The sequence below is a fragment of the Trachinotus anak genome, unplaced genomic scaffold (genome assembly GCF_046630095.1).
Source record: "Trachinotus anak isolate AG129_WGS33_773 ecotype Australia unplaced genomic scaffold, CSIRO_AGI_Tana_v1 ptg000007l, whole genome shotgun sequence".
NCBI classification, from domain to species: Eukaryota; Metazoa; Chordata; class Actinopteri; order Carangiformes; family Carangidae; genus Trachinotus; species Trachinotus anak.
Window position 1 is genome coordinate 7,390,616 of NW_027273858.1, and position 27,331 is coordinate 7,417,946.

At 39.6% G+C, this 27,331-nt stretch overlaps 2 protein-coding genes and 1 long non-coding RNA gene across 5 annotated transcripts in view; 1 reads left to right on the top strand and 2 right to left on the bottom strand.

Moving 5' to 3' along the window:
* LOC139622695 (equilibrative nucleoside transporter 1-like) overlaps positions 1-4,515 on the top strand; it is a 37,765-nt gene extending 33,250 nt beyond the window's left edge. For all 3 annotated transcript variants that reach the window (XM_071480204.1, XM_071480202.1, XM_071480203.1), the window contains exons 12-13: positions 1,745-1,944; positions 2,631-4,515. In XM_071480204.1, coding sequence (XP_071336305.1) covers positions 1,745-1,944; positions 2,631-2,742 — 312 coding nt within the window. In that variant the 3' untranslated portion in view covers positions 2,743-4,515. The remainder of the gene's footprint in view (positions 1-1,744; positions 1,945-2,630) is intronic.
* On the bottom strand, positions 3,304-8,489 carry LOC139622696 (uncharacterized). Its single transcript, XR_011691363.1, has 2 exons — positions 6,125-8,489; positions 3,304-5,615 (listed from the first exon to the last, which is right to left on the bottom strand). It is a non-coding gene; the product is annotated as an uncharacterized lncRNA (long non-coding RNA).
* A 294-nt stretch (positions 8,490-8,783) lies between these two features.
* On the bottom strand, positions 8,784-24,129 carry atl2 (atlastin GTPase 2). The gene is made up of 14 exons (XM_071480201.1): positions 23,971-24,129; positions 18,605-18,771; positions 17,422-17,634; positions 14,819-14,953; positions 14,500-14,604; positions 14,348-14,398; positions 14,212-14,268; positions 13,749-13,841; positions 13,314-13,452; positions 13,089-13,216; positions 12,683-12,739; positions 12,477-12,548; positions 11,725-12,156; positions 8,784-9,335 (listed from the first exon to the last, which is right to left on the bottom strand). The coding sequence occupies exons 1-14, from the start codon at positions 24,041-24,043 to the stop codon at positions 9,216-9,218; spliced, it is 1,842 nt and encodes a 613-aa protein (XP_071336302.1). The 5' UTR covers positions 24,044-24,129; the 3' UTR covers positions 8,784-9,215.
* Between the last annotated feature and the right edge of the window lie 3,202 nt (positions 24,130-27,331).

Here is a 27,331-nt window from a genome sequence, read left to right on the forward strand (position 1 = left end):
GTGTGTGTGTGTGTGTGTGTGTGTGTGTGTGTGTGTGTGTGTGTGTGTGTGTACTTGTACTTGCTACATAGTAAGGACCAAAAAAAGTATTTTACTAACAGAGTGAGGACATTTTGGGAAAGTGAGGACATTTTGGCCCGTCCTCACTTTTTGAGACACCTTCAAATCACATTTTGAGGGTTAAGACTTGGTTTTAGAGTTATGGTTAGAATTAGGTTTAGGTTAAGGTTAGGGTCAGGGTTAGGGTTAAGCACTCAGTTGTGATGGTTAAGGTTAGGGTAAGGGGCTAGGGAATGCATTATGTCAATGAGTGTCTTCACAAAGATAGAAGTACAAGTGTGTGTGTGTGTGGCTGGCTGGCTGGCTGGCTGGCTGGCTGGCTGGGTAAAGGAAGTGGTTTTGCACAGTTGAATGACAGTGGTGATGTTTTAGGTTTTTTTCTTTCTTTTCATAGATTCACATGTGGATGAGTGATGGCAGCTCAGAGGTTATTGAGTCTCAGCCCTGCTACACATCTGAACACATTTCTGTTTTTTTTTTTCAATTCTTCTGCAAACTTTAAAGGGATAGTTCGGGTTATTTGATGTAGCATTGCATGAGGTACTTCTCTGTAGCCAGTGTATGACCTGCAGGAGATTCAGATCAGTGCTCTACCAGTTTGGAGAAGCTGAGTGATGTGCTGCTGTGGACACAAAAACATGTTTTAGCCACTTTTAAAGATATGCCCGCTGAAAAAAGCCAGTATCAGTCGAAGTGTTCGTTATATGTTGAATATTTTCAGCTTTATCTTAACCGTTACCCATGTCCCATTTGGCCTCGCTGTGACTCCTCCAAGGTTAGGATACTGAGGATCTTCTCAGTCAGATGCCTCTATCAGATCCTTGCATTTACCTCCTTCAGATTTAATTATCTAAACCTTCAAATTATTGTATAGTCACAGAACTGAGTGTGTCAGGCAGTTTTCCTTGTACTAACACAGCAATCTAATGTTCTCTCCTTTTGTCTTTCTGGGCTCAGCATAAGTTCAACTCTTGTCAAACTTTGTCCATAAATCAACAAATTAACAAACAGGTCTAATTTCCTGCAATCCAGAGGAAATAATCAAATTGAATCAAGTCATTCTGTACAAACTGAGTAGAGTTAGCTGACATGGTCTGACCTGCACTAAAATGCAGCCTCTTGGTATTAGTGCACATAACAGTCAGCTGCTCCAGGACCATGTGAGTTTATTTACCGGACAACACTGATCATGATCCTGATGAGGTGCTTTGTGACTCCAGGTCCTTTGGTCAGTCACATCTTTCACTGTCTTACTCCTAAGTAACATATGAGATACGAGAAGTTTCCAACGAATACATTTCTATATATTTATTTATATTTGTTAGCAGGAGTATATCCACAGTTGAACCTACCATATAACCATGTTGTATTAAATGCAGCCACCAATGATTATTTTCATTATTGATTAATCTAGCATTATTTTTTGGCAAATTAATTTAGTCTACAACAGATCAGATATGCATCACAGATTTCCAGAAACCAAGGTGATGCCTTCAAATTACTTGACTGTTTATATATATATATATATATATATATTTACATACATCAAAGCATCCATAGTAATCCGTGTACACGCACACAGAGAAAATAAAAAGACCCAAAAACATGTTAAGGTGTTGTTATGAAGAGATGTTATGAGTTGTTGTCCGTCCCTGTGGTGATGTAGCTGTGTTTCTCTCTTCAGCCGGGTAAAGACAGCATCTGGCTTCCTGTCCTGGTGGTTCTGCGGGTCGTCTTCATCCCTCTCTTCATGCTGTGTAACGTTCAGCCTCGTTACTACCTCCCTGTGCTGTTTGCACACGACGCCTGGTACATCATCTTCATGATCCTCTTCTCCTTCTCCAACGGATACTTGGCCAGTCTCTGCATGTGCTTTGGACCCAAGTAAGGGCTACACACATATGCACACTCACACATACAAATCTCTGACCAAACTGTTGGAAACCGTGTTGGATTGTGGGTAATATAGGAGCCAGGTTTTGACAAGGAGTTGGAAGTACTCTTTGAAGTATTGGGCTGGAGCCTGGAGTAGTTTAGCCTAGCTTAGCATAAAGACTGGAAGCAGGGGGGAACATAAAAGCTCAGAAATACTCCGTGCACCAACAGAAATGTTAAGAGTTTGTGGTTGCGAGGGAGTTATTTCTGAATTAAACAAAAGGGATAAAACATGTAAATACTGAGCTGCAGAGGTGTTGGTAGGAAGGTTTTTTTCCCTTTAAGCTAGGCTAACTGGCTCCAGGCTGCAGTGGTAAACTTAACATACCGGTATGAGAGTGGTCAAGTTTTAACTTCAACCTCTCCTGTGGAAGAACACAGCTGGTAATACTCAGATCCCACAGAAGCTTCAACATAAAACATAATAAAATGAAATATGTAGTACACACACACGGGCTCACATAAACAGCCTCTTCACATCTAACTCTTGGAAAGAAAAGTGTGTATTTCCCATAATGTTGAACCATTCCTTTAAGTGATACAGAGTTATAGCTATGCTTTAACATAAACACCATTGTGTTTAATTGTAAACCACTCATTCTGATGAATTTTGTCCATCTGTTGTCTCTGTACAGGAAGGTGCCGCAGCATGAGGCAGAGACGGCGGGGGCCATCATGGCCTTCTTCTTGTCCCTCGGCTTGGCACTGGGCGCTGCAGTTTCGTTTGCTTTCAGGGCCATGATCTAAAACCTTGACTAGAACCTTCAGTAGACGTAGAGTAGACCACCCCGCCCTCCAACAGCTGTCCCTGTCATGACCCTTAATGGGTTAAAAGAGCCTTTTAACTGGACTCGCTGCCTCTACACCAATCTCCTGAGTGGAGACAGCTCAGAAGACCAGAGAGCCTCGGTCTTCTGAAGTTTACAGCAGAGATTTGTTTCATCCAGCCATCGTGGCGACAATATGAGCTGAAATATGTTACCGAATATTATTTTTATTTCTTCCAGCTCCTCCTGTTTCTGGGTGATATTTTCCAATCGATGCCACTGATCAAAAGAGGCTGTTTCTCTGACAAGTTAGAGTTCAGAGTCCAGCTCAACAAGCCAATCAAAACCAAAAGTGTAAGAGAAAAAAAATCAGTTGTAGTAAACTCATCATGTAGAAGAGAGCAGAAATTCTTCAGGGTGTTTTAAATTTTCCCAGATATCAGAAAACAGGCAGATCTCAGGCAGTGAAGCAATGACGGCTTGTACACGTTCAATCCCAGAGCCTCAGTTATAAAACGTTCTTTTGCACAAAATAAAAAAATTTAAAAAAAAACATGAAATTTTAGATAGCATTAATGAAGTTCAAATTTTTTGTTGTAACAATCACATTCTTAGAATTCACATGAAGATATGATGGTGTGTAAATAAAGTCTTAACACATTTTTATACATGAGGCTCTGAGATCCTGGTGTTTCAGCTCGTCTGACTGTAAATTTATCTCATCAGTTTGTAAACTGTGATCCTCAGTGTGACTTTTTGCACATCAGCGAAATACGAGCAGTTCGTCACTCTGGACTGTTGCAGCTTTGAACTCTGATCAAGCCAAATATACAAAGACAACGTGGGAAAATGATGAACTTTGAAGGGAGCTCATGACCCATAAACCGCTTCGCTCCCTCCGTCTACTTCAGTGTTAACTCGGGTCAGTTGTGTTTGTAAGTGCACTCATAACAAACCAGTAAATTCTCAATGAATGTAAGGATGGACTAAATCCTGAACTCGAGGTTTTAATCTGGGCCACCGACCGTGTGGAAACCTTACCGCTGAGCATTCATTCAGTCTTAGCGAGCGTTTGTGAAATTCGTCTCAGCTGTAGTTTTAGATGAAGTTTTACGCTCTGCGTGTTTTTAACTGAAAACATCCTCTGTAGCTTCAGTTTGACTTCATTCACCAAATGGAAACAGAGGTTACATTGTTTGTCTAGATTTTTAGCCTACATGTGAAGTTTCTACTGTTGCTGTGTTTTCCTGATAAAATACACAGGAGATTTTACCTGACACAAAATGTGCCACTTTGAGTGTAATTTCACTGTTTTTTTTTTTTTTGTAAGTCTGTGCCATTTCCCATCAAACATGTTCTCGTGGAAGATTAGTTTTATACCAGAAGTAGATTTTAGTATTTAGATTTTCAAACTCTTGCTGAGTTAGTTTTGTTTTTATGAATGAGACGGGATAAAAGGCCATCTGTCTGTCAGGGTTTTTTGTCTCTCTGCATTTTTGTGACATTTTGATGCTTTTTTTTTTGTAAAGTCTGCTTTAGTTGTACACAATATTATTCATAACACAACCTGCTTACATCCTAACAGTTTGTTGTTGTTTTTTTTGTTTTTTTTTTTAAAACGACACAATTGGTCTGTTCATACACGCTCCATGTTTAGGTTTGTATGGTGGGTGGGGCAATTGCCATTAAAATGTTACTGACATTGCAGTTTAAAACACTTCTATGATAAAATAAAACTGTGTATTTTTAAGAATCTGGCTCCTCCTGTTGGTCATTTCTGGAAACACACAGCTGATGAAGATGATCTGGTAATGAAGACCTTTGCGTATGTGACATGAAAAATCTGGACACGGTGGTTTTATCAGGTGAACGGGTCACTCTGCTGTTACAAACAGCTCTTCACTTAAGTCCAGTGGTGGAGAAGTAAAAGTCACTCACACCAGTATGTTTACTTCCCCATAAAATCAGAATCATTGGAAAAAGCATTAAAAATATCAAAGCAGGAAAATGCCCCAGCAGGAGACTTGTATCAACATTAAATTATTATTCACGCATCAACATTTTACTCTTCTATTTAGTTTTTAACTATTTTATATAAAGCTGCAGCTACTGTCTATTCATTATGGATTCATTTGATTATTTTCTTAATTGGTTTCTTAAATTTGAAATAGTGAGAAATGCACATGATGGTTACACAAAGTGACGCCTTCTAATGTCTTATTTTGTTTAATCTCACTTTTTAAAATAGTAACAAAATTATTAAAACAGTTACAAGGAAAATGCAGCAAATTCTCACATCTGAGAAGCTGGAACCAGGAAATGTTTGATATTGTCTGCATCAGAAATGATTTAAACAATAGTTTCCAATTAATTATCTGTTGTTAAATGAATTAAGACATTGTTCCAGCTCTACTTGTATAAACTGCTGGGTATTTTAATCTATAATAAAGCATTAGATTTTATAAACTCCTCATATGTTTTATACGTAACATCTTAATTTGTAAGTAACCAGTACCAGGTTGTAGTAAAAAGTACAATATTTCCCTCTGAAATGTAGTGAGAGTTGATGTATACAGTGGCTAGAAAAGTACAAGTATCTCAGATTTGTACTTCAACACAACACTTAAGTTACATTCCAGCGCTGCTTATTTCAGCTGCGATCCTCCGCTGATTCTTTCCTTGTGCTGCCTCTGCATGTGACTGAGTAATGAAATCAACTGTTAACATGGAAATGCTTCTGTGTTAGAGACAGAACAACGCAGCCTTCCCTCCTCTTCCTCAGTGACCTCACACTGACCTTTATGACACAAGGCCAGCTCTGCTCAGAGAGAGGTCGACTTCTCACTGTCAGCACTGTCAATGTAAGAGTTTAACACTGAAACAGGCACTCAAACCAAACAAGGCTAACAATTTACAAACATGTAATAAATGGTTTATAACAGACTCATGTAATTATGAGCAGCTATGAGGACATTTTTAAATGAGTTAATGAAAGTTATCATCCATGAACGGTTTATACCACAGCCTCCATTCATGGGTTTCCACAGAAAGACTTACAGTTGTTTAGTACATTTAAAAAAACATCTATTTATAACTGCATTATAGTGTGTTACAAACCATTTATTACATGTTATTATACTGTTTGTAAATACTACATCACATATATAAAGTGTTGCCAAGACAAACATAAAATTTCCCATTACAGTTTTTCTCCATTGCTTAAACTTACAAAAATATACTAATTAAACCACAAGATACCAACTGCAACAAAAATACCACAACCTTAACACACACTTAGAATGATCTGCTACCATCAGCCAGGGTCAATTACTGTCACATGACACACGACACGCCGTGCTTACCTGGTGCTAGGCTGAGCTCAGATCGCTCAGTCTGCTCCAGTGGCCCTTCTTCTAGTACAACACTGGGCTCCTGTATCTCCTGGCGTTCATGGTGGCTGTGGTCATGGCAGCACACCAGTTGTCCAGGCTGCAGAAAATCTGGTATGTTACCATGTTGTGCTGCCTTCATACTGAAAAAGAAGTGAAATCAGCCTCCACAGTGAACTGACATTAAAAATGAACCCCTCAAGAGTTTTATTTCCTGAACTTTAAAAAAAAAAAAACCCAGCAGTTTCATTTACCCAACAAAATATGTAATTTGCCAAAGGGTGCCCAAACATTTGCACACAATTCTAAGCTACTTGTGAACTTACCTGCAGACATTACTCAAGGGTGAAATATGATTCTGCCAACACCCATTTTCAGGCATTAATTTTATTTACAGTCAATATTCTCCTAAAAAGATGGTCATTAGACCAAAATAAATACTGTTATATTCCCGTTATTATGGAAAGCACGATAAGCAGTTCAATTATTGTTTTCCTGCAGAAGACATGTAAATAACTATGCTGAGAAACATAATGTGCTGCGCTTTTGATTCTTGCAGTCAAAGTGTGATGCATGAAACATGTTCAGCGTTGTTCAAATTAGTTTTAGAGAACAAGAGGAATGACTTTTGAGAATTGTCCTGATAAACTGCTTCTTGTGTCTCTTCAAAGGAATGATCTCCTAAAAGAACAAACAAAAAGGAGCCAAAAGAATAGTATTGATTTATTCACAAGGTAAACATTTTATTCAAAAATAAATTACCAGAGATATCTTTAAAAGGCAGACAGACATTGTCTCCAACCCACTCGCCACAATCAAAACTGTGTCCTACCAGAATCCAAATATTCACACGTGTTTCTATTAACGTCCATCCTCATGAAAAGGAGAAAACTAATGTAAACCCTACAGCAGCAACTTATCATTCTCTAACAAACCACAGACTGTTAAGTCGATCAAGAGAGGGAAAAAAAAAAGCCACTGTCAACTGATTCACTATAAAAATGTATACAAAGTTTATTTAAATATTTAATCCAACATACATGTCCTGTCTGTAATATGTGAACACAGAAAAAGAGAGACTGTACAGTACAAGACTGGCGCTTGAGGTGAGAAATACTGTGGATGGAATCGATGCAACAGAGCTCAGACAGATGTGATGCAGCTGTTAGTGTTCACTAAATTAAAAAAGAGGGAGGTTTCTTCATGAAGTCAGATTCCTGTTGTGGAAATCACTTTTTAATCAAGCTGCTTTTGGGAGCCGCAGCTCTGACGGAGAACTGGCTGACTGTATAATTCAGTTTCAAGAGTCAGGTGATCTGTTGTCAGTTAAAGGAACAGTTCAATGTTTTGAGAAATATGCTTATTCTCTTTCTTGTTTAGAGTGAGATGAGACTAATATGACTCATGTCTGTCAATTAAATACAAAGCTGCAGCCGGTTAGCTTAGCTTATCTTAGCTTAGCATGGATGTAGCTCGTATTCATCCACAGACATGAGTGGTATCAATCTTATTTTTTTTCACTCTCACAAGGAAAGCAAATAAAAATTTTCCAAAGTGTCAAATTATTCCTTAATTTAAGGAGATTCAGCAAAAGAAAACCATCTATATCCCCCAAAAACTAAAATTAAACTTACAGCCTACAGGTCCTAAAAATGCAAAGGGAAGCAGCCAGAGCTAGTGTGGATTTAATGAAAGGCAGTGGAAGAGAAAATGGTTCAAAATGACAACCCTCTGGTTACCTAACTATAGCTGGGCTCTAAAAGCTCTTAGCTAGCTTAATGCTACAGCACAGCAGCTCTTAACACCATGCAGAGGGCCAAACACTGGCAGGTCTGCTATGAGACACTAAAGGCCTGATAAAACACGTCAGTTCTAAAATAAAGACAGACCAAAAAATTCAGCTGAGAGGCCCGTGGCTTCCTACAGTTCTCTTCAGTGTTACAATCACAAAGTATATGTAAAGGGACAGACAGATGTGCACAGATGTTCTGTCTAGAAGCAACCTGAGCCCAGTTTGATTATACAAATGTTACCTGGTTGACACACCTTCAAAGTTTAGTGTGAGAAAACTGAATAAAATGGAGGCAGGCAAATGAACTATTGGTTTGTCAGAAGAAAAACAATAGACTTTGACTTAAGTTCTTGCACTCATCTGTTCATTTCAGATTTGAAGGAGACAGATCAATTTACCAGATCGAGACAGGTCAGAAATTTAACAGTTAAAATAGCCTCTCCAGCTTGTCCATGACAAGAACTGTTAATTTACTTTTAATTCAGTAGAATCAATGAAATCCACTACCTGATTTCACTTAACAAGAAAAAAAAAAAATCACCTCATTCTTAGTTTTCTCAGTTGATTCATCATTTGTGCTTGTAGGAATCGTTACTTAACAGGCTGAAGAGAATATGAGCTGAGCTCCGAACTGTCCAGCCTGCAAGACAAAACGATTAAATGCACACAAAAGTGTTTCAGTTTGCATCCATTGTTGATAACAGCTGCCCACAGCGGTGTCAGTTTTCCCTGAATTACAGCAAACAATCCTGAAGCGAGTGCAGTCCGCTACCAGCAAACCTGTGTGTGTGTGTGTGTGTGTGTGTGTGTGTGTGTGTGTGTGTGTGTGTGTGTGTGTGTGTGTGTGTGTGTGTGTGTGTGTGTGTGTGTGTGTGTGTGTGTGTGTGTGTGTGTGTGCCTACAGTGTGCATTACAGCATCTATCACAGCGTGGCACACAGGAGAAGATGACCTTCCTTCGGGTCCTGTTTTGGCAAGAGACAACACTGCCAGCTTCTCTGCTCGGTCCTCTCATGAATGTGCAGTTTCTGCTCTGAGGCACTGGGGGGCGATGAAGAGCAGGACAGACAGCGGGCGTACAGGTCCATACAGCTCATGTAAAAACGGGTCAGTGATGTCATAATGAGTGTTTGTTTGTGGGGGGGAAAAGGAGGGTCAGCTTTGGTGTTGAACTAGTTCCACAGTTCTAGGACTGAACACATTGAGCGAGTGGGCGAGGGCAGGGTGATGAACGTGACGGGGGAGATCAGGAGGAGGAGGAAGAGAAAGATTGTCAGTGAGTCTTTAACTTGGTGTGCTGCGAGCCCTGTTCTGTCAAGCTGGCTCTGATAGAGTTAACCACCGTCTGTCTGACGTTGTCTTCCATATAATGTTCACTTAGGGGCTTCAAAACCTGCAGCAGAGGAAAGAGGACAAAAGGAGACAAAGAGGATTTTGTGTGAGAACAAATTAAGTTAACTTGGCTAAAAAGGGGACACAGAAACTGAAAGAAAGTAGGTTAGGGAAGAAAAACGTTTAAGGTAAAATAAATGTAACGAAAACAGGATGTAGACCAACATGCTGACCATAAACACACAAGCTAACACAACTGAACAAAACCTCCTTAACTGAAAAGACCATTAAAAAAGGAACGCCACTATCCTTTCCACATTCATTCAGAATAAGATAATAAAAAACCGTTTGGGCAGATTCCATGTCCTCGAGATCCTGGCCCGTCAGTGTTCAGAGGATATCTGTGTCCACACCCAGAGGTTAAAGAGTAAGAATCCAGCACCATTGGACTGAAAATTAACAATAAGGAAGCCAGCAAACTGCAGAAGTTTCAATATGAGAAGCAAGTTTCGTCTATAAATCCGCCAGCAGCTAGTTAGTCTTCTTGTAGTTGTTGTTGAGAGGAGTCAGCGCTCTGAGTCCCAGTGTCACTCCTGAAGGGAATGAAGGGAGGAGAGAGGCGGGCCACGCCAGGCGGCTCGCGACAGGCTCCAAAAGTTTGGAAAGCACCTGAGAGGACAGCAGGAAGGAACGGGCGAGTTAAATAAGGAACAAGACTGACAGACAGACACTGGAGCAGAGAGAGGACAAAAAGATGAGACAGATGCACAAGTTCAGGGAGAGGAAAAAGGATGCAAAAATACAGAAAGAAAGGAGTAAAGAGTACAACGCAGTGCAGCTGTTGTCATTAACCTATATTTATGCTGGTTTCATCAGACCATGTCCTGCCCATGAAATAATGATTTTCTCAGGCTACGTCCGCACTACTACATTTTAGTTTTAAAGCGTTATCACTTTTGCTACATTTTCTCCTGCCATCCATACCACACGAGATTTCGAGTGCCTAAAATGGAGACTGTGGAAACACTGCTGGCCCCGTTTTAGTTTGAAATGATGACGTAAACAGGCACAGTTGCTCCCTGATCAGGTCTCATCTGCCTTGAATACCAGTGGTGAAAGCAACATGGATAACAAAATACAAGAATTGTATTACAACCTTGTTGTTTTTGCAAGCAGCTGTTGTGATGTTAAATTCTGCATTATAACGCTTCAACGGCCTTTGCTGTTCCTTGTTCATAGTGTTTTCTGCAACGAGTACACAATCTGATTCCTGTTTACACTGACTCATGCATGCTCAGAGTACATAAATGGTCACGTATGTAAGAGATTAAGTAGGTAAGAGGTTTTTTAGGTAAGAGATTTTTGCTATTTTCATGTTGTTCAGGTATTTCTCTGTGGACAGAGGTCTTAACAAAAATGAGCTGGAAATGCTAATATGGAATATTTTTCTGCACAAAAATGGTGTTTTAAAATTTAAACGCCTTAATGTTGACACAGAGTGAGGACAGGGGGTCTGATCTCGAACTGTACAAGCAAGACTGCTGACTGCAGGAGGTGGAGGGGAAGAGAGAGTAAAGAGAAAGGAAATGCAGGAAATCAGGCAGGATGTTGAAAACAGCAGAGAAACGGGAACCAGCACCTCTCACCTTTCTAACTGTCTTCTGTAAAGCAGGGGAGGTGGGAAGAGAGACAAAAGCAGAGGAAGGAGGGAAAAGTCAGAGGAGACATGAGGGCTGAATTTGTGGTCCCAGACACTGATAAAACTCCAGAAAGATAAGAAACACAAACACTATTCACACACTTTGTGGTCCAAAACTGAACCAGGAATGAAGAGAGTGAGAGAAAAATGACAGTAGGTGCTGACAGAGTGTCAGTGTGGAGGGAGCGCTGAAATGAAACAATGGTTCTTTGGACTTGAGAGTGAGATGGATGATGGGATGCAGCCGAAGGGAAAACTGATGGGAGGGGTTTTCAAGTAAAATCAAACTTACAGAAATGTACAGTAGAAACCAATGACAACATCATCAACATAGAGATGGGTATCGAAACCCGCTATTAAACAGTCCCCCCGGCTAAATTATTAAAGACCGTAGTAGCTCAGACGTTACTGGGTCTGCTTTCGGTACTTCAGAAATTAAGAAAATAGATTTCCTTTTTGTTTTTGCTACATAAAAGTTGTCTGCTCTTAGTGGCTTTAGCAGAGAGAACTAAAGGGCTGAAACACGAGTGATCTCTCAAAAACGTCTAGTAAAAGTCCGTCACACACAGACGGAGAATTTTTCAGTTTCCAGCTGCTGAGTTTGTAGTTCATCCGCCGAGTTTGTAGTTCATCCGCCTTGCACCAGATGTGTTTTGTATGCTAACAGCCTGGAGCCCACAGAGTTAACTAAATAATACAAACTTAGCGGCGGGAGAACAACAATACAAACACTCTCACATCGACTACCCACCTGTTCCCAGAGCGTCTCAGCCACCAGATCTATCATCGTTCCCACCTCCCGAAACTCTCCAGAATACTTCACATACGCCCAGGCGCAGAGTGACAGCAGCGCCACTCCCATGACCAGATTAGCTAGCGCCGCTAAGGTGCTGAGACCGATGAAGCCTGTCACCCCAGACACCACGTAGGTGACAAACATGACTGCAAACAGCGTGGCGGGTGTGCGTGCTGCATAGAAGATGTTTTTGCCGTCGTTGTGTTTGGAGAAGTTGGTGTAGGCCAGGTCCAGCTCGGACTCCAGCTGGTTCTGGTAGCGCTGGCAGAACTCCTCGCCACCCATTTTCTTCACGGAGCGGAAGTAACGCACTGAGTGCTCGCGAAACTCCTCATGGCAACGCTCCAGGTCAGCTGGGGCGATGTATGGCTTGTCCCCACCACAGACCTGAGAGGGACAGACATGTCAGTAAGAGGAAGAGAGTGTGACTGGCAGAAGAGATGAAGACTAAAGACAAAGACAAAGATGGTTTCAAACTTTGCAGTAGCATGCAAATAAGAAATTCACCAGGGCTCATTTTGCAGTTTGATTTGAACTATTCTGATAGTGTACTGCAAGCTTCCTGTAAACAATACTTAAAAGTAGACCATGACTACACCCTGCTGTCCTCCAAATAACACCTGCTGGTCCCTGGACTTCAGCTACGTTTGGGTTATTGAACTGATACTGTTACTCTTGAGGATTGTGTAAGACAGACATGTCCCTACCAGCTCCATGTTCTTGCCATACATGTCTTTGGCTCCTGCCACAGCAGTCAAGTTGTTGGCTTCTGCTGTTGCCTAGGAAACAGGAAAAGATAGTGAGATACAAGATATCTTTAACGAACACAGATGATGAGATTTAAGACCTAAAAAATGTGATACTTCATACTCCATACTTTATAAGATCCCTCAGTTTTGAGACTGAAACTAACCTGCAGCATGGACTTTGGGTGAGGCAGCTCCTCCCCTTGGTAGATCTTTATGTAAGCCTGCAGGAATATACAATAATAGATTATCACACCAGTGTTGCCTGTACAATTTTATAGTCTGGCAGATAACACAGTAACAACCGGGTAAGTACTTAAGGCACAAGGCTTTTGTAATAGTGACAAACACTGAAACAAAAAATTTTAAAACCAGGTTTTTTAAGCCACTATCAATGTATAATCTTTCTATCATTTATTAACCCTGAAGCTTTTGTTTTTTGTTTTTTTCTGTAAATGAGTAATCCTGTTTTAGCAGACTAGGCAGCAGAGTGCATAATTTGAAATTATTAATTAATTTGTACTAATTCTATTAGTGTGGAAAGCACTAGACTTTAGTAGGATCCTGCAGAACCTTGAAGTACTCGAGAAGATCTCTGCAGGTGACTTTATTGCCTCCGATCTCCTTCTCTACCAGTCGCTCTGGGGCCAGGAGGAGAGGCACCAGCTTGGCCAGCTCCCTCTTAAAATCACCATCAATGTCTGAAACACACAAGTATGACATTTCAGTCAAGCAGGCTTTAGCCACCATTCTTCAGTATTTATTCATTAGTACACGTGTATGTTCCTGTTTTCTCACCTTTCAGCCTGCCATCAAAGTAAGGGTTGGTGGCCACCTTGAGGCCAGGATGTGGCAGCAGGAAGCAGCCGATGTTGGAGAAGCAGGAGTGGATGTGCTTCCTCACATTTTGCAACTCTTCATGTTGATTCTGTTTCACCTGTGTCAGCAGACAACAATATACTCTCACAGTGAAAGTGTATGCTTGTCTGTGTCATTGACTGATGTGAATGTGTACACACGTGTTGCTCTGAGCAAATTTGAGCACACCCAGACAGACAATATCATTAAGTCTGTTTGTACTTTTCATAAAGAGGTGTGGTGTGTCTGACAGGAACAGTGAGGATGTGACCTGCTGCATAAATATCTTCAGTAATGTGTAGAAGTACCAGAATAGAACAGCTTGTATATAAAAAAAAACTGTACATTCCCCCCCCCAAAAAAAAAAAATCTCACCTGTAGTCTTCTCTCCAGGAAGCTGTTGCCTCCTTCCAGGCCATAGTTATGTTCATAAGGATAACTCCAATCCCGAATCAGGAACATCAAAGACTGAAACACAAGTAACAGCGCAGACACCAGACACATTATTTAAGGAAAAATTACAGCTAAGATCTGATCAAATTATGTGATTTCTGTTTTAAAGGAACAAAAGTTTTTTTTTTTTTAAATGTACTTGTCCACACCTTTTCAGTTATAGGGTCCATTCTAATTGAAATTACATTTCTCATTCTACTGATATTTATTAATCCCTCAATATTCATTAAACATAAATGATTTTCTGTGCAGCCACTTATTTAAATGAACAGTTAAATTTCTTGGACTGGCTGCCTGTTCAGTGGTAAGTGGCATTCATTAATTAGGACTATACAAACGTCCCCACAACTTGCATGTACACATAGTCAACAGAAGCAGCCCGAACCTGGAAAGGTTTCAGGTAGATCTCTTCCATTGCCAGCCGACCATATTCTGTGAAGAGCTACACATGAGAGAAAAACAAATTACAATCAGAAAACAGAGGACATTGTAATACACTTTGGTGCTTAAATTAAACCAACCTGCAAATGCTGTAGGTCATCCTCCTGTATGTTCTGGGAGAGATTGTACACCTGAAAACAAAGATATAAACACAACATGAGAAATAAATGTAGATATTTATGAGAAAAAAGGAACAGCATATTTTCCAAACAAAACATGCTTTAAGACCCACCTGTACAGAGCTGGTCATTGTGCTGAGGGCAAACACAGTAGCACAGTCCTTTATGGTGGACTGGCTGTCAAACGCTCCCTGAGTGTCAACGAGGAGTACAGCTACCTGTTGGGACAAGGTACAACAAATGTAATATGCTGTCTATGTTAAATTTTTATACATGTCAACATCACAATGAGAATACAAATCTATATACATATATATATTATATTTACCAGGTTCTCCCAAATACACATTTTAAACATGCTTCAAAGCATTTACAGCATTTTCACATGAAGTTTATTTCAGGACTATGTTGTTTGTTTGTGAACTGTCTTACCTTGCTGCCATCCGGCTTGTCGACCACGAACACTTCACTCCAGATCTGAATTCCTGTGGTCTCCCTCTCACAGCCTCCTCTCCAGGTGAACCCTGTCAGGGGCTCATCATCGCCTCCAATCCATGACCCACTCTCCTACAGAGGGAAAGAAGGAGGAGACAGGGAGGGTATAAGATGAGAGAAAAAAAGAGGAAGAGATAGGATTGGGTGAAGGAGCAAAAGAATGAAAATGCACAGGGATTGAGAGGACAGATGAGGGGCAACAGGCAGAAGAGACAGATTGTGGAGAGGTGGTGGAGAGATAAGGAGAAGGAGGAGTGAAAAAAAGAGACCACAGTGTTTCCAAACCCAGTGTGAAATTTTATCTGCACATACCACATAACAGAAAAAAATATTGATTTTGGTGACACTGAAATCTTTAAACAAACATCACCATCAGACCATACTTCAACAACCCTTATATAACTACCCTGTCCTCTACACAGTAACAAGAGACTGATCCAGAAAATTATTTAAATGTTTTTTTGTTTTTTTTGTCATATTGTCAACTTGGTGACCATTTTATGTCACTCCTCCTAAAAAACAGACAAAAAAAGCTTAAACCAAAAGGAACACATTGTGACCTTGTCTGTATTTCTGGCTGACAAGTGGAGCACCACTGACCACAGACAGGAAATACATAAACAAGCCTCAAAAGCAAATACCTGATTTGCAAGTCAAAGCATGAACACTGATTCCTGGTTACAGCAACATTATAGTCATTAAGTATGTCTCTTACATAACTGACCACAAACTTATGACCGAGCAAGACGATAGTTTGTCATCTGATGAAAACAAATACCTGCAGTCCAAATACTCCATATAAATATATGTCTGTAAACACGATTTGTAACACCAACTGCTGTATATAACTGCATGTAAAGACACACAGGCTGAATAAATAGCCTCAGTGTTTGGAAAAATGTGAACACGTGCAGATCTGGTCAGACTTGCATGAATGCCCATGTTCATGCTGCCCAACAGCTGTGAGAAAGGATCATTACATTCTTCAGTCTTTGCTGTGTGTGTGTGTATGTAAGTGAGTGAGTGTAAGGTGATCCTGGCTGCCTCTGTGTGGAAGGCTGTTGCTAGAAAGGCTGAAGGGACTAGTTGTTCATATTTGTGTCGCACACATTGTTAGATGGACCTGCACAAGAATGTGTGCATGTATAAACGTGTGCTTGAAATAAACTGAAACTCTTAAAAGTTATTTGACAACATCATTACTCTAAACAATAAAGAATAGTCAAGACTGACCTACCCAAGAGGTGGAGACCAGTTAAACCGCCCTGTTTTATTCAAATACGTTGCTGCACATCTTACTCACCTGGCTGAGTAAGTATCTCAGTATGCGACCCAACAGGAGGCACTTGTCTTTGCTTGTCACTTGTCTGGTACACATGCTAGTACTAGCTGTAATCTCATCTGCTGCACATCTAGCCCACCTGTTTTCACAATCTCAAGGGACTGCGAATGTTACAAAATATTAAGCCCCATAGGAGGGACAAGCACATAAACACACCTCCAGGAGGAGATTTTCACAATTGGTACAAATGGGAGTAAATGCTCTGAAGCTGTTAAATCCAATGCAATATAACACAACTACCCTGACATCAAGTTAACTGATGCGTTGTGAATATTTGCAGCACGTTTGTGTATTTGGTTGTGTTGTGAGTACTTGCAGCACATGTGTTTTCAAACTGATGAAGATGTTTTCTGAATTTGTTTGTTTTTTGTCTATTTGCATGCGTTTTCTTAAATTGCAGTACATTGGGCTCTCACTGCCACAATAAGTTAGACCATCATTGGCCTATTTAGCATTGATAGCCAATATCTAAATGTCTGTACCTTCATAAAAACTTCTGTGTTCTTAAACAGATCAGATTAGCTCTTTTTTTTATATCAATTTTAAAACATTTTGAAAAAGCTGCTCCAAAGTAAATGTCACATCTATATTATCAGGATCAGTCAATTAATTGATTAGTTCATTGACAGAAAATTAATAAAGCAGCTATTTTAATAATCAATTGGTGTTGCAGCTTCTCTAATGTGAACACTTTCTGGTTTCGTTTGTCTTCTACAATTATAAATTAAATATATTTTTTGGAGTTTTAACAATTTATTGTGAAAATTGTGGTGGATTATTTACTCAAGAAAACTATCAGATTAATCATCAATGAAAAAATTATTAGTTCCAGTTGCAAGGCAGTTTCATATGTCTTTAAAAATAACCATGTAATTATCAGTCACCTGATATTAGGTAAAGTTTCACTATTTTGTGACCCAGTTTTACATGATAAATATCAACATTGCAACCTCTTTAACAAACTAATATCCAATCACATCACCATCCCAGTAAGTAAGTAAGTAAGTAAGTATGTAAATAAATAAATCTGACAGCAGTATCAGTGCCACCACAGTGTGAAATTCTTAATGGATATTATTTTGCCCTGACTGTACTGGAACAATTGACATTATGTTTTGTACTTAACTGAATGTGTCCCAAGTAGGAATATGCATCTTTGTATGTCCAGAAACTGTATGAAAATCACACATCATCTCACCTGATTGTGCATGTATCGCAGCATGAAGTCCAGCAGGAAGGATTTGCCCTTGCGGAAGGCCCCGGCCACAGACACAACCACCACATTCAGGTCCTTCACGTGATCTTGAAGCAGAATCTTCTCCAGTGCTGAGGCGTCCAGCTCAAAGCTGTGCTCATCTTCGTTGGCCAGGACAATCTGGATGGGTCTGGCCTTTTCTTCCTCTATCACTGCCTGAAGACAGTAGTTTGCACTGAATCAGAGCTTTCCAATGCACTCAGAGTGTTTCATGTGATAACACTGTGCTGACAAAGCAAGTTTCATGGAGGAGACAGGGAACTGAAAATTACAGCACTGAGATCAGTTGACAAAGCAACAGAGAAAATGAGTCAAAAAGAACAGTCTGACATAGAGCAATGACACAGCTAGAATTCCAGGATTTTCACAGGTAGAATTGCAGAATAATTGCATTTTTCCCCCGAGAATATAAATGCCCATAGGAACTTTCTTTTCTCTGCTGGGAACACCAGCAAATTTATTGCATAAATGCAATATTTCCAACAGATGTTTGTTTGTACAGATTTCATCATTTTTGTTCTCATTTCTTTTTCCAGTCTGTCTTCAGGATTTATTTAGAGCTGAACTGCTATTTTTCCAAGCAAAATTGTCAAGGTTTGATAGTTTCAGCCTCTCCTCGATGTCTTTACTACAGTAAGCCGAGTATCTTTGAGTTTTGGACCATGGGTCAAAAAAAAAAAAAAAAAAAAAAAAAGCTATTTGAAGAAATCACTAGGCTGAGAAATAATGCTCTTTTCTGGTGTTTTACAGATCAAACACCTACATGAGCAATCCAAAAAATAATTACTAGGTCAAGCTTGAATTAACCATTAGTTGCAACACCAATTGCCTTTAACAGATTGTAAATGGAGAACATTTATTTGGACCATCTCCTCTTTGCTTAAAATGTATAGTTAGTACTCACAAATGAAAAAACTGATAATTCTTCTTTCTTGCTCCACATAGCTTTGGTCTTTAAACAACATTTCAGATCCTAATCTATGTGTAAAAATATTGTTCTTCTATATTAAATATAGAGAAAGAAAAACAGGGACTCTAAGTTACATTTACATAAGATCTCAATTAAATATGATATACATGCTTGTCAGTAGATAAGAATGTGGCAGGAAACACATTAACACTTCACCTCCTCTTCATGAATCCCTTCATCTGGTGAGGGAGTGAGGCTGGTATTTTTGCCAGAGTTGGAGGCCATGGTGCTGGGAAGAAAGTCATCATCCAGGTCTTCAGACTTGGCTAAAGGAGGCTTCTGTTTATGCCGAAAAATGGGAACATCTTCCACGCCACTCAAGCCTTTGGATAAAAAGACAAAGTGGAGGAAGAAAGATAAAATTACACTGGTTAGACAACTCCATGCTGCGTGTTAGTGTACACATGATCAGTGTAAAGTGAGAGGGAGGAGAAGAATGTGGAGCCAGGGTTATGTGGTAAGACCCAAAACCATTCTTCTAAGGACCGAGTTTCATTGTAATAAGTTTGGTTACGTGAGAGACAGACTATTGTTTTGGGTTAAAGAGAAAGGGTAATGCCCTATATGGGTCAAATTGTGGACAGGAATTTTTCCAGCATACTGTGCTGTGCTAAATACTGTTATCCACTCTGGTCTATCCATCTAGGTCAAGCTTGAAAATAGCCTTGCACTGAAAATCACAAAGGGCCAGCAAAAAGGACACAAGTAAAGGAAGCAGCGTTTTCATATTTTTCTTCTGTCATTCTGATGTTTCTTTGAAGGTCTTTCCCGTACATCTAAGGCACAAACTGTCACCGTGCCACAGCAGCAACATAAGCGAGTGTGCTGATACACAACCTAAAATAGATACAGATGAGGTGCTTGTCTTGGTAGCATTAGGTTTAGGGCTGCAACTAACGATTATTTTTGATCAATGTGCTGATTATTTTATTGATTAATCGTTTGGTCTGTAAAAGACCCTAACTGTCAGTCTCAATTTCCCTCAATTTGCAACTTAATTTTCTGTTGCTTCTGTTGCTTAATTTTCTGTTGCTTGACTAGTGATGCAGGTCTACATCATTCTACATCTTTCATTATTCACACACTAAGTCACTGGAAAAAATGCTGTTTTGTCATTTAAGATGATCACTTTTTGCCCTTGTTCCCTGCTTTCTGTACACAAGGAAATCATTTTTTCACTTCCTTCACAACTAAAGAACCCAGTGGTGCAGATAAAGATGGCACTCTCTGAAGTGGCAATCACTGGGCCATTTACTGCCACAGAGTCTACTGAACAGGTAGGACAACATGTATTACACATTGCTTATTTAAATACTTAAGTGATTACTTATTCATCTGTACAAAGTTGTGGCACCACCACATTCAAATTAGGTTTCAGCAAATCAGCAGGAATCATGTCTTCCTATTTAGTTGCCATCCTTGATAAACAAAGGAAACAAAGTCCACAGAAAGACCAAATATTTGGTAAAATTACCCATCTGAAGAAACCAGAGCTCCTGTTACTGTGTCATACCTTGGATACCTTGGATACAGTGCCAACAGTATGTAAAATGAAACGGAGTACAGTAAAAAAACTTGAACAAACACCTGTATAAACAAATTCTGATGGCACATCAAGACAACGTACAGTATGCACCACCTGCCACTGACACTTTCAGATAGTACTAAAAAGGTCATGTGTGAGCAAACACCGATGATAACCGTCATTAGTGATGACCGGCTGATTATTCCGCAATTCTCTAAAGCACCTTCAAATAGCTTGTTTGTCCAACCTGCAGCTTAAACTCCAAAGATGTTCATTTTACTCCTACCAGAGAAAAAGAAAAGCAGAAAATTCATACAGGTGGGACTAAAGAATGTGTGGTCATCATCTAATCTTAATCTTTCAGAAAAAAAAGTAAAATAACTGATATTTTTGCTCCAGGGGACAATTTTAAAAATGGACATTAAAAGAACAACATTGAGGTGCTGCAAATTCCCAAAGGGCAGCAGCAATGCTGTGCTGCTGTTTGAAGAGCTGCTGTAAGCACTGGGCAGTTACAGTAATCTGCTCAGCACACAAATTAGCCCTGCATGTTTCCTCAATCTGTGGCAGTGCAGGTTCCCATCAAACCAAGAGCAGCACTCAGCAGGATGAAGTGGCACAGACTGCAGCCATAAAGGAGACCCACACAAAGACACTATTCTGCCTGGACTGCGAGGAGTCTGTATTGCAGCAGAATGTGTGTGAGAGGAAAAAAACACAATAAGCTTGCAAGGAAGCATAACAGCCCGTGAAAAACCATTAGCTTTGCTGATATGTGCACTCACTATTACACTCACACTTCATCATAAAGTGGCTGATGCACTGTCCTACTCCTCAGCTTGCAGAAAATGGGGGCAGAACTAAAATTAGCCACCTTATTTTTTATCTTATGGGGGCACTGAGCAGATGTTAACTGGCCTACATGTTTTCCTGTCCATACACTCCACACATAAAGTTACCAAAGGATGGGATAAGTTTGTGCACTCACACACCCCTTCCAGTTCTGATGGGCATCTATCTTTAACTATGCATGGCAAGATTAGTGTGTCAATGCAAGCTACCCTACATCTCAGCACTGCGTCCCAAATCAGTTCTCCCTTCCCTGGACTCCTGCACTATACCTGAGGCAGACTTTGATAAGGCCTTGGTCCACTTATCTTCAGCAGCTGTCTAAATATGGGAGGTTTCACACTTAAAAAAAAGATTTCCCTGGCTTTTCAAGTGATTTAGTGTAACATTTAGGAAATTAATAATCCTTTGGGAGTAAAGTGGCATCAAACGAAGAAATGTTACAGCAAGTAAATCAGAAATTTTCAGCAAGCAAGATTAAGTAAAATATTTGCTGATTCCCTGTTAGTTACGACATTTCACATTGTCATTTGGATTGTAAGAGAGAACTCTGGTACTTTAAGTGTTTGGAAAGCAGGCACAATTTATGCAAAAATCTCCTCTCTACTGTTGCAACACTGATCATTACTGCCAGAGCTTCTCAAGCAGGGTTTCAACATGCTCCTCTAGCCTTGTGACACCCTGGCTACGCATCTTAAATAATTTGGAAAAAAGCATTTCAGTGACGAGACTTCATTTGTTTATTCAATGTCAAGAAAACAAGAGTGCAGAGACTGAGTTTATGAAAGAGAGCGAGAGATCGACTGTAGCTTATTGAGATGCAGGTACACTAACATCCCTGCACACCAGCACCAAAAGAGAACCTGACTCGGCCTCTCTGGATACGAGTCAAGGAGGGCAAATGTTCAGTTGCAGCAAGCAGGCCAATCAGGAGTCTGAGGACAAAGTCAAGATTAAGAGCAGCAGCAGTTAGTGAATGCTGTTGCCACAGAGTCAGCTGACCGGTATGAAAGTAGACATAAGGGTTATCATGATAAGGGACTCCATATGTCAGTGATGAGCCTTGGAGAGAAATTATTTACTATTTGCTTACCAGACTTGACAAGGCTCAGATAATGGTGACAATAACAGACTAAAGCAGAGAGTGTGCAGGAGTGTATTTCTTTTCACCATTTCTATACCTCTGACATAAAGGCAGGGAAAGAGGATTTTTTCCTCTCAAAACATAATAAAACACAATCTGGGCTACAACTGACAATTATTTACTTTATTGCTTAATCTGCAAATTATTCTGGTGATTAATTTTAATTTTTTGGCCAATCAAATGTCAGAGAACTGTAAAAACCCCCAAAAAATGGCCAAGGTGACATCTTCAGATTTGCCCTTCCCAATATCCCAAACCACCAGGAAGTAGCTTATTTTTAAGCATTTTTGCATGAATATAACAAAGAAGTTATAAATTATCAAAGTACTTGCCAATTAATTTTGTCAGTTGACTAATTGATTAATCAAATCGTTTGGTTCTACAATGTGCTTTGCAATGTTTAAATCCTATTCAAGGAGAAATGGATCCAAACATATAGTGTTTATTTGGTGGTTTCCAAATTAAAACCTTGATCCTTATATTAAAAAACAACCTTAAATTTAAGCTTAAGAACACTTGTCAAAGAGATAGTTATTACATTTACTTTGGAAAGCTTGGGAAAACAAAAATTAATCATATCCACATTTGTAACTAAGTTAGATCCATCATGATATTCAGTATTATACTGAGTTAGACACCACACCGAAGTGCACATACCCCAATGCAAGAAAAGCCAGCATCAGTAGTGGCATGTTCATTTGTAGTCATTAAAGGGTTATTCAAGTCAGTTTCCCATTTGTGAACAAATAATGGGGGCAAAATCAACAGTCCTCAATCTGAGCACAAATGTATACTCAAGTTTGAGCTAGTCAAGCTGTGCTTATAATAATTTCTCCCTGATTGAGGTAACATCTTCAAATGTCTTTTTATGTGACCAACAGCGAAAAAATATCCCCATAATTCAGTTTCATTATCATATGCAATAAAGAAAAGAACACTTCCTCATAGTTGAGAAGCAAATATCTGACATTTGTTGCTTTAAAAAAAAAAAGACTAAAATGATAATCCAATAAATTTTATGTTAATGGCCTAATCTATTACTTGACTACTTGTTGCACCAGAAATCAGGTATACCCAGACTGATAATTCCTTACATTGGTTTTAGGTAGGAGGTTGTCCCCCACTGACATTGAAAGTGAAATAGAGGGGAATCTTTCAGCAGGACAGGAGCAAATAAAACCTGTTTCAGTGAGCATATGGGCACCTGACTAGTATTTTTAAGACAGACTTATAAAACTGTGAACTTCTCTTTGAACAACTACATGTCTTTTCACATTAAAATACTACACACTAACATATCTAATTATATTCAGGGGACAAAATTAGCCTTGCAATTATGTGGATAAGTCTTCTGGCAAACTGAACAGACTAATAATAGGACATTTAAAAATATCCGAGTCATTAGTGGGATGAGAAGATTAACGTATGTGAAAAACCCGTTACAGGAAACTGGTGCAAAGCTGACTCTTTTAGTTCAGAAACGGTGCCGTTGAAGCCAATTCACGGTGACTGTGCAACTACAGGCAACACAGATCCAGAGACAAGAAACCACCGACAAGCCGCCGGTCCTCTGCGGGCCAGGTGAAAGTGACGGCCCGGACAAATGAGCCGACAGGTGTCGCGTTTGAATTCTGTATCCTGGTCAGAATCAGCTTTCAGCCCGAGTTCCCGAAGGTAAAAACAGGTTTCCAAGCAGGGAAAGCGCAGGCTGACAAAACGTATCCCCGTCTAGCTGTTTCTTATCCACTTTGGGCTGTGTGTTGTGGCTTTTATCACGGATTTAGAGCAGGCATGTTGTAGCAGGGGTACCACGTTCGGCAGGACACCGCGGCTCCCCAACTGACAACACAACACTGGCTAACGGAAAAGCGAGAGTTTGCCGAAGACAAAGACGGCAGAAACAAAAAAACACTTGACATTTTAACCCCGCTCCCCTCAGCTCCGCACTCCTTATCGGCTCTCTCTCACACACACTACTCGATAAAAAATCAACAGCTGGTTTACCTTCGTCAACGACACGGCTTTTGCGGCTGGGCTCGAAGTGATTTCTGCTCCTCAGCCCGCTCACCTCCGCCATCTTGGACAACTGAAATCTAACGCGGCTGACGTCAGAGTAGATTCTTTCTTCTGACGCTGGAGTTCATGCTGCCCCGAGGCTGCCGCAGCACAAGCATGTCAGCTATTTTTATTTATTTATTTTATTTCACAACATCTGTTTCCATGTTTTCAAACGCACATATTATTTTAAAAATGCAACCATGACATAACTGTAAAATTACTTTTTGAGGCCTGATTTCAGGGGCGTAACAAAGAATTCTGCACCCCTGCAAGAATATTGCCCTGGACGGGGAACCAAGGTCATGTGCATTGTTTTTGGAAATGTGGGAGTTTTAGTAAAGGGAAATGTATTGCAGATGTTTCTTTTAACGTCTTACTGTCATAATCACAAGATAATAGAGACTACTGAGGCAGGAATTCAGAACTTTCCTGAGAATCAATCAATCAATCAATCAATCAAACTTTATTTGTATAGCACTTTTCATACAATAAACTGTAGCACAAAGTGCTTTACATAGATGTTGAATAATAAACAGAAGCAAAAGAACCCCCCCCCTCCCAGCCTTACACAATGGGTTAATAAAGACTGGAAGCAGACAAATAGAGGAAACACCATCAAGACATCATAATGAAAAATGTTAAATTCAGCTTAAGATAAATAAAATAAATAAAACACAGGCAGAAAGTTAGATTAAATACATTGCAATAAGACAAAATGAGTAATAAAAGTAATTGAAGATAAAAATAAATTATAAATAAATATATAAATAAATAATATTCACAAAAATAGACTAAGATCTAGTTAAAAGCCAAATTAAAAAGGTAAGTCTTAAGTTTGCTTTTAAAAGTATCGACACTGTGCAGCCAGAATGATTAGGTCCTTAAGATTTCCACACTAACAGTAATTCAGTGATAGTTGCCAGTACATTTAGTGGTGTGGTTAACAGATAATTTGGCGTACTTGATTTTTCACAGTGTAAACCTTTCTCAACATAAACTTAATCTTCAATGAAATGCGGACAAAGACAATATGTAAGCATGTTTTTTGTTTAATCGTGTGGTGAAAAACTCGGCTAACCTGTGTCACCGTCTGAGCAGTCTGGGTGTGTTTTATTCTGATTTCAGTGACACTTTCATCTCCCTGGCAACACAAACAACATAAGCAAACGGTGTGACTGTTATTGTATTCTGATGTTTGTTTATTGATTATTTATTTAATTGTGTAATCCTGTTTGTTGCATGGAAATAACTTATATCACCTTTTCCAACCAGAGCCCATCCCCTTCAAACAACTGATTCGAGACAAATACAAAGAAAACAGTAAAATACAGAAATCTCATTTGTAGAATAGTGAGTATTTCATTATTTTTTGTTTAGATCAGTAATTTTGGTTTCGGTAAATGATAACGCTAATACATTATCCCAGTGTTAAAAGATAACTGGCCACCACATATTCATTCACAGAGAGGGTGACACATTTGAGGCTGCAACTTCACTTTTATTACCACAGCATCACCGTCACCATTTTTCCCTGCTTTTAATACTACTGGGCCTTGTGGTCATGTTTATTCTGTCCTCCCCATCAAACAAATATTATCCTCAACAACAAGATCATTTTCCATCCCAAGAATGTGAGATAGAAATCTTGGAGGAAATTGGATATTTCCCTTCTCTTCTCTTCTCTTGCAACATGCAGAGATGCAGTGATGATCAAAGAAAACAAGGAATTTTTATATAAATACTCCTTGAAGAAGGGGTAATAAATACTTAAAATATGGCATGCTTTCATGTTTGGGCTCCACTGAATTGCTTTGGCTTTCTGAGATGTCAGGTAAGATAAAATCTGAAGTGTTTAAAAACAAAAACACGTCTTATCTTTTTTTTTAGCCATGCTAGCACTGTGACTTGGTCCAGACTGAGCTGTCGCAACAACTATTGGAGGGACTGTCATGAAATGTGGTTCAGACATTGGTGAACCCTTAGGATGAACACCGGATCCAAATTTTTAATTGGTCCAATACTTTGGTATAATATCAAATACCTGCAGAACTAATGACATTTTCATCATGCACAGCTAATGCTACCACATTAAACTACAATGGTTAACAAGATAAGCATTATATCTGCTAATCATCAAATATGCTGAGTTAGCATTTAGCTCAAAACCCTGCTCACAGGGCTGCTGGTGTGGCCATAGACTGTAGGTTTCTTTAAATGTGTGATGTCATTGATGTATTCACTGTTAATCCAACCCCACTGGCAGCCATAGTGTAGTGTCTGTACACTGAACCACACTTCATTCCTCTGTGTACTTACCACCTTGATGAAGGTTAATTTTGCTTTCACAGGCTGCCTGCCCACAATAAAGATAAGACCTATCTCCTGTGTTTAGCCAGATATCTGTGATGCAGTAGAGATATGTTGTTCCCCACTTACCAACTTTATGGTGTTTTAACTGCTCTTGGTGATGACTGCTAAACAAAAAGTCATGAAACCTCTTCACTTCAATGGACACACTAGTGTCCTGTGTTTACCCAGCTGTTCACGCCCGGCATTATGTAGGGACATTGCGGAGAGACTATCTGCTGACACAGATGCATAAATAGGAAGGCAGCTTCTCTTCAGGCCGTGTAATCCTATGTGAAATTCCACCTGGCTGGGGAGGCCTTTATTGGTTTGGAGGATGTGGGTCTGAAATCAATTGAGGTGAAAAACACCTGGAGAAGAGAGTCCAAGTTTATAGATCATAAAAGATAAAAGACCTGAGTTTGTGTCTGCAGAGTACAAGACTGAGGAACAGGCGGGAATACTCTCAGATATATACTAACAAATCCATATCTCGTGTCTCCTATCACAATAGCTCCTTTATCTGTTGGTCACAACAACAAAAAATATGCTAAAATATATTTTAAAAAATGCTTTACAATATGAATGGTGGCAAAATATGATGTGGTGGTTTTGGTATGTTTCTGTTTTTCATGTCTATGGGTACCCTTATGTAACGTATTTCTCATTAAAGTGTAGTGGTAAATGCAATAATAAACAGAGGAAACAACCCTGCTGAAGTCCTGAAAGTGCTCAGAAAAATGTACAGTAAACTTGAACATCTACACTTCAGTGACAGCTGAGCAAACTCCATCTGCCGAGGATGATCATGTGATACAGATACTTGTGGCAGGTAGTTGATTAAATTATTTATCTTCAGCTTGTGTGTTTTAGCTTGTAGCCTTGGTTTTGTCTGTTGGCGTTAGCTGCGGCAGTAAGGTGTGTTTGCATTGGCATTCAGCTAATGTAAATACTCATCCAG

Excerpts from the sequence above, each read along its gene's own strand:
- atl2 (XM_071480201.1), bottom strand. The coding sequence starts at position 24,043 with ATGGCGGAGGTGAGCGGGCTGAGGAGCAGAAATCACTTCGAGCCCAGC. Across the intron at positions 17,635-18,604 it reads AAGGGATTCATGAAGAGGAG|GCAGTGATAGAGGAAGAAAA; the intron begins GTGAAGTGTTAA and ends TACTGTCTTCAG. Across the intron at positions 14,605-14,818 it reads ACAAGCCGGATGGCAGCAAG|GTAGCTGTACTCCTCGTTGA; the intron begins GTAAGACAGTTC and ends TTGTCCCAACAG.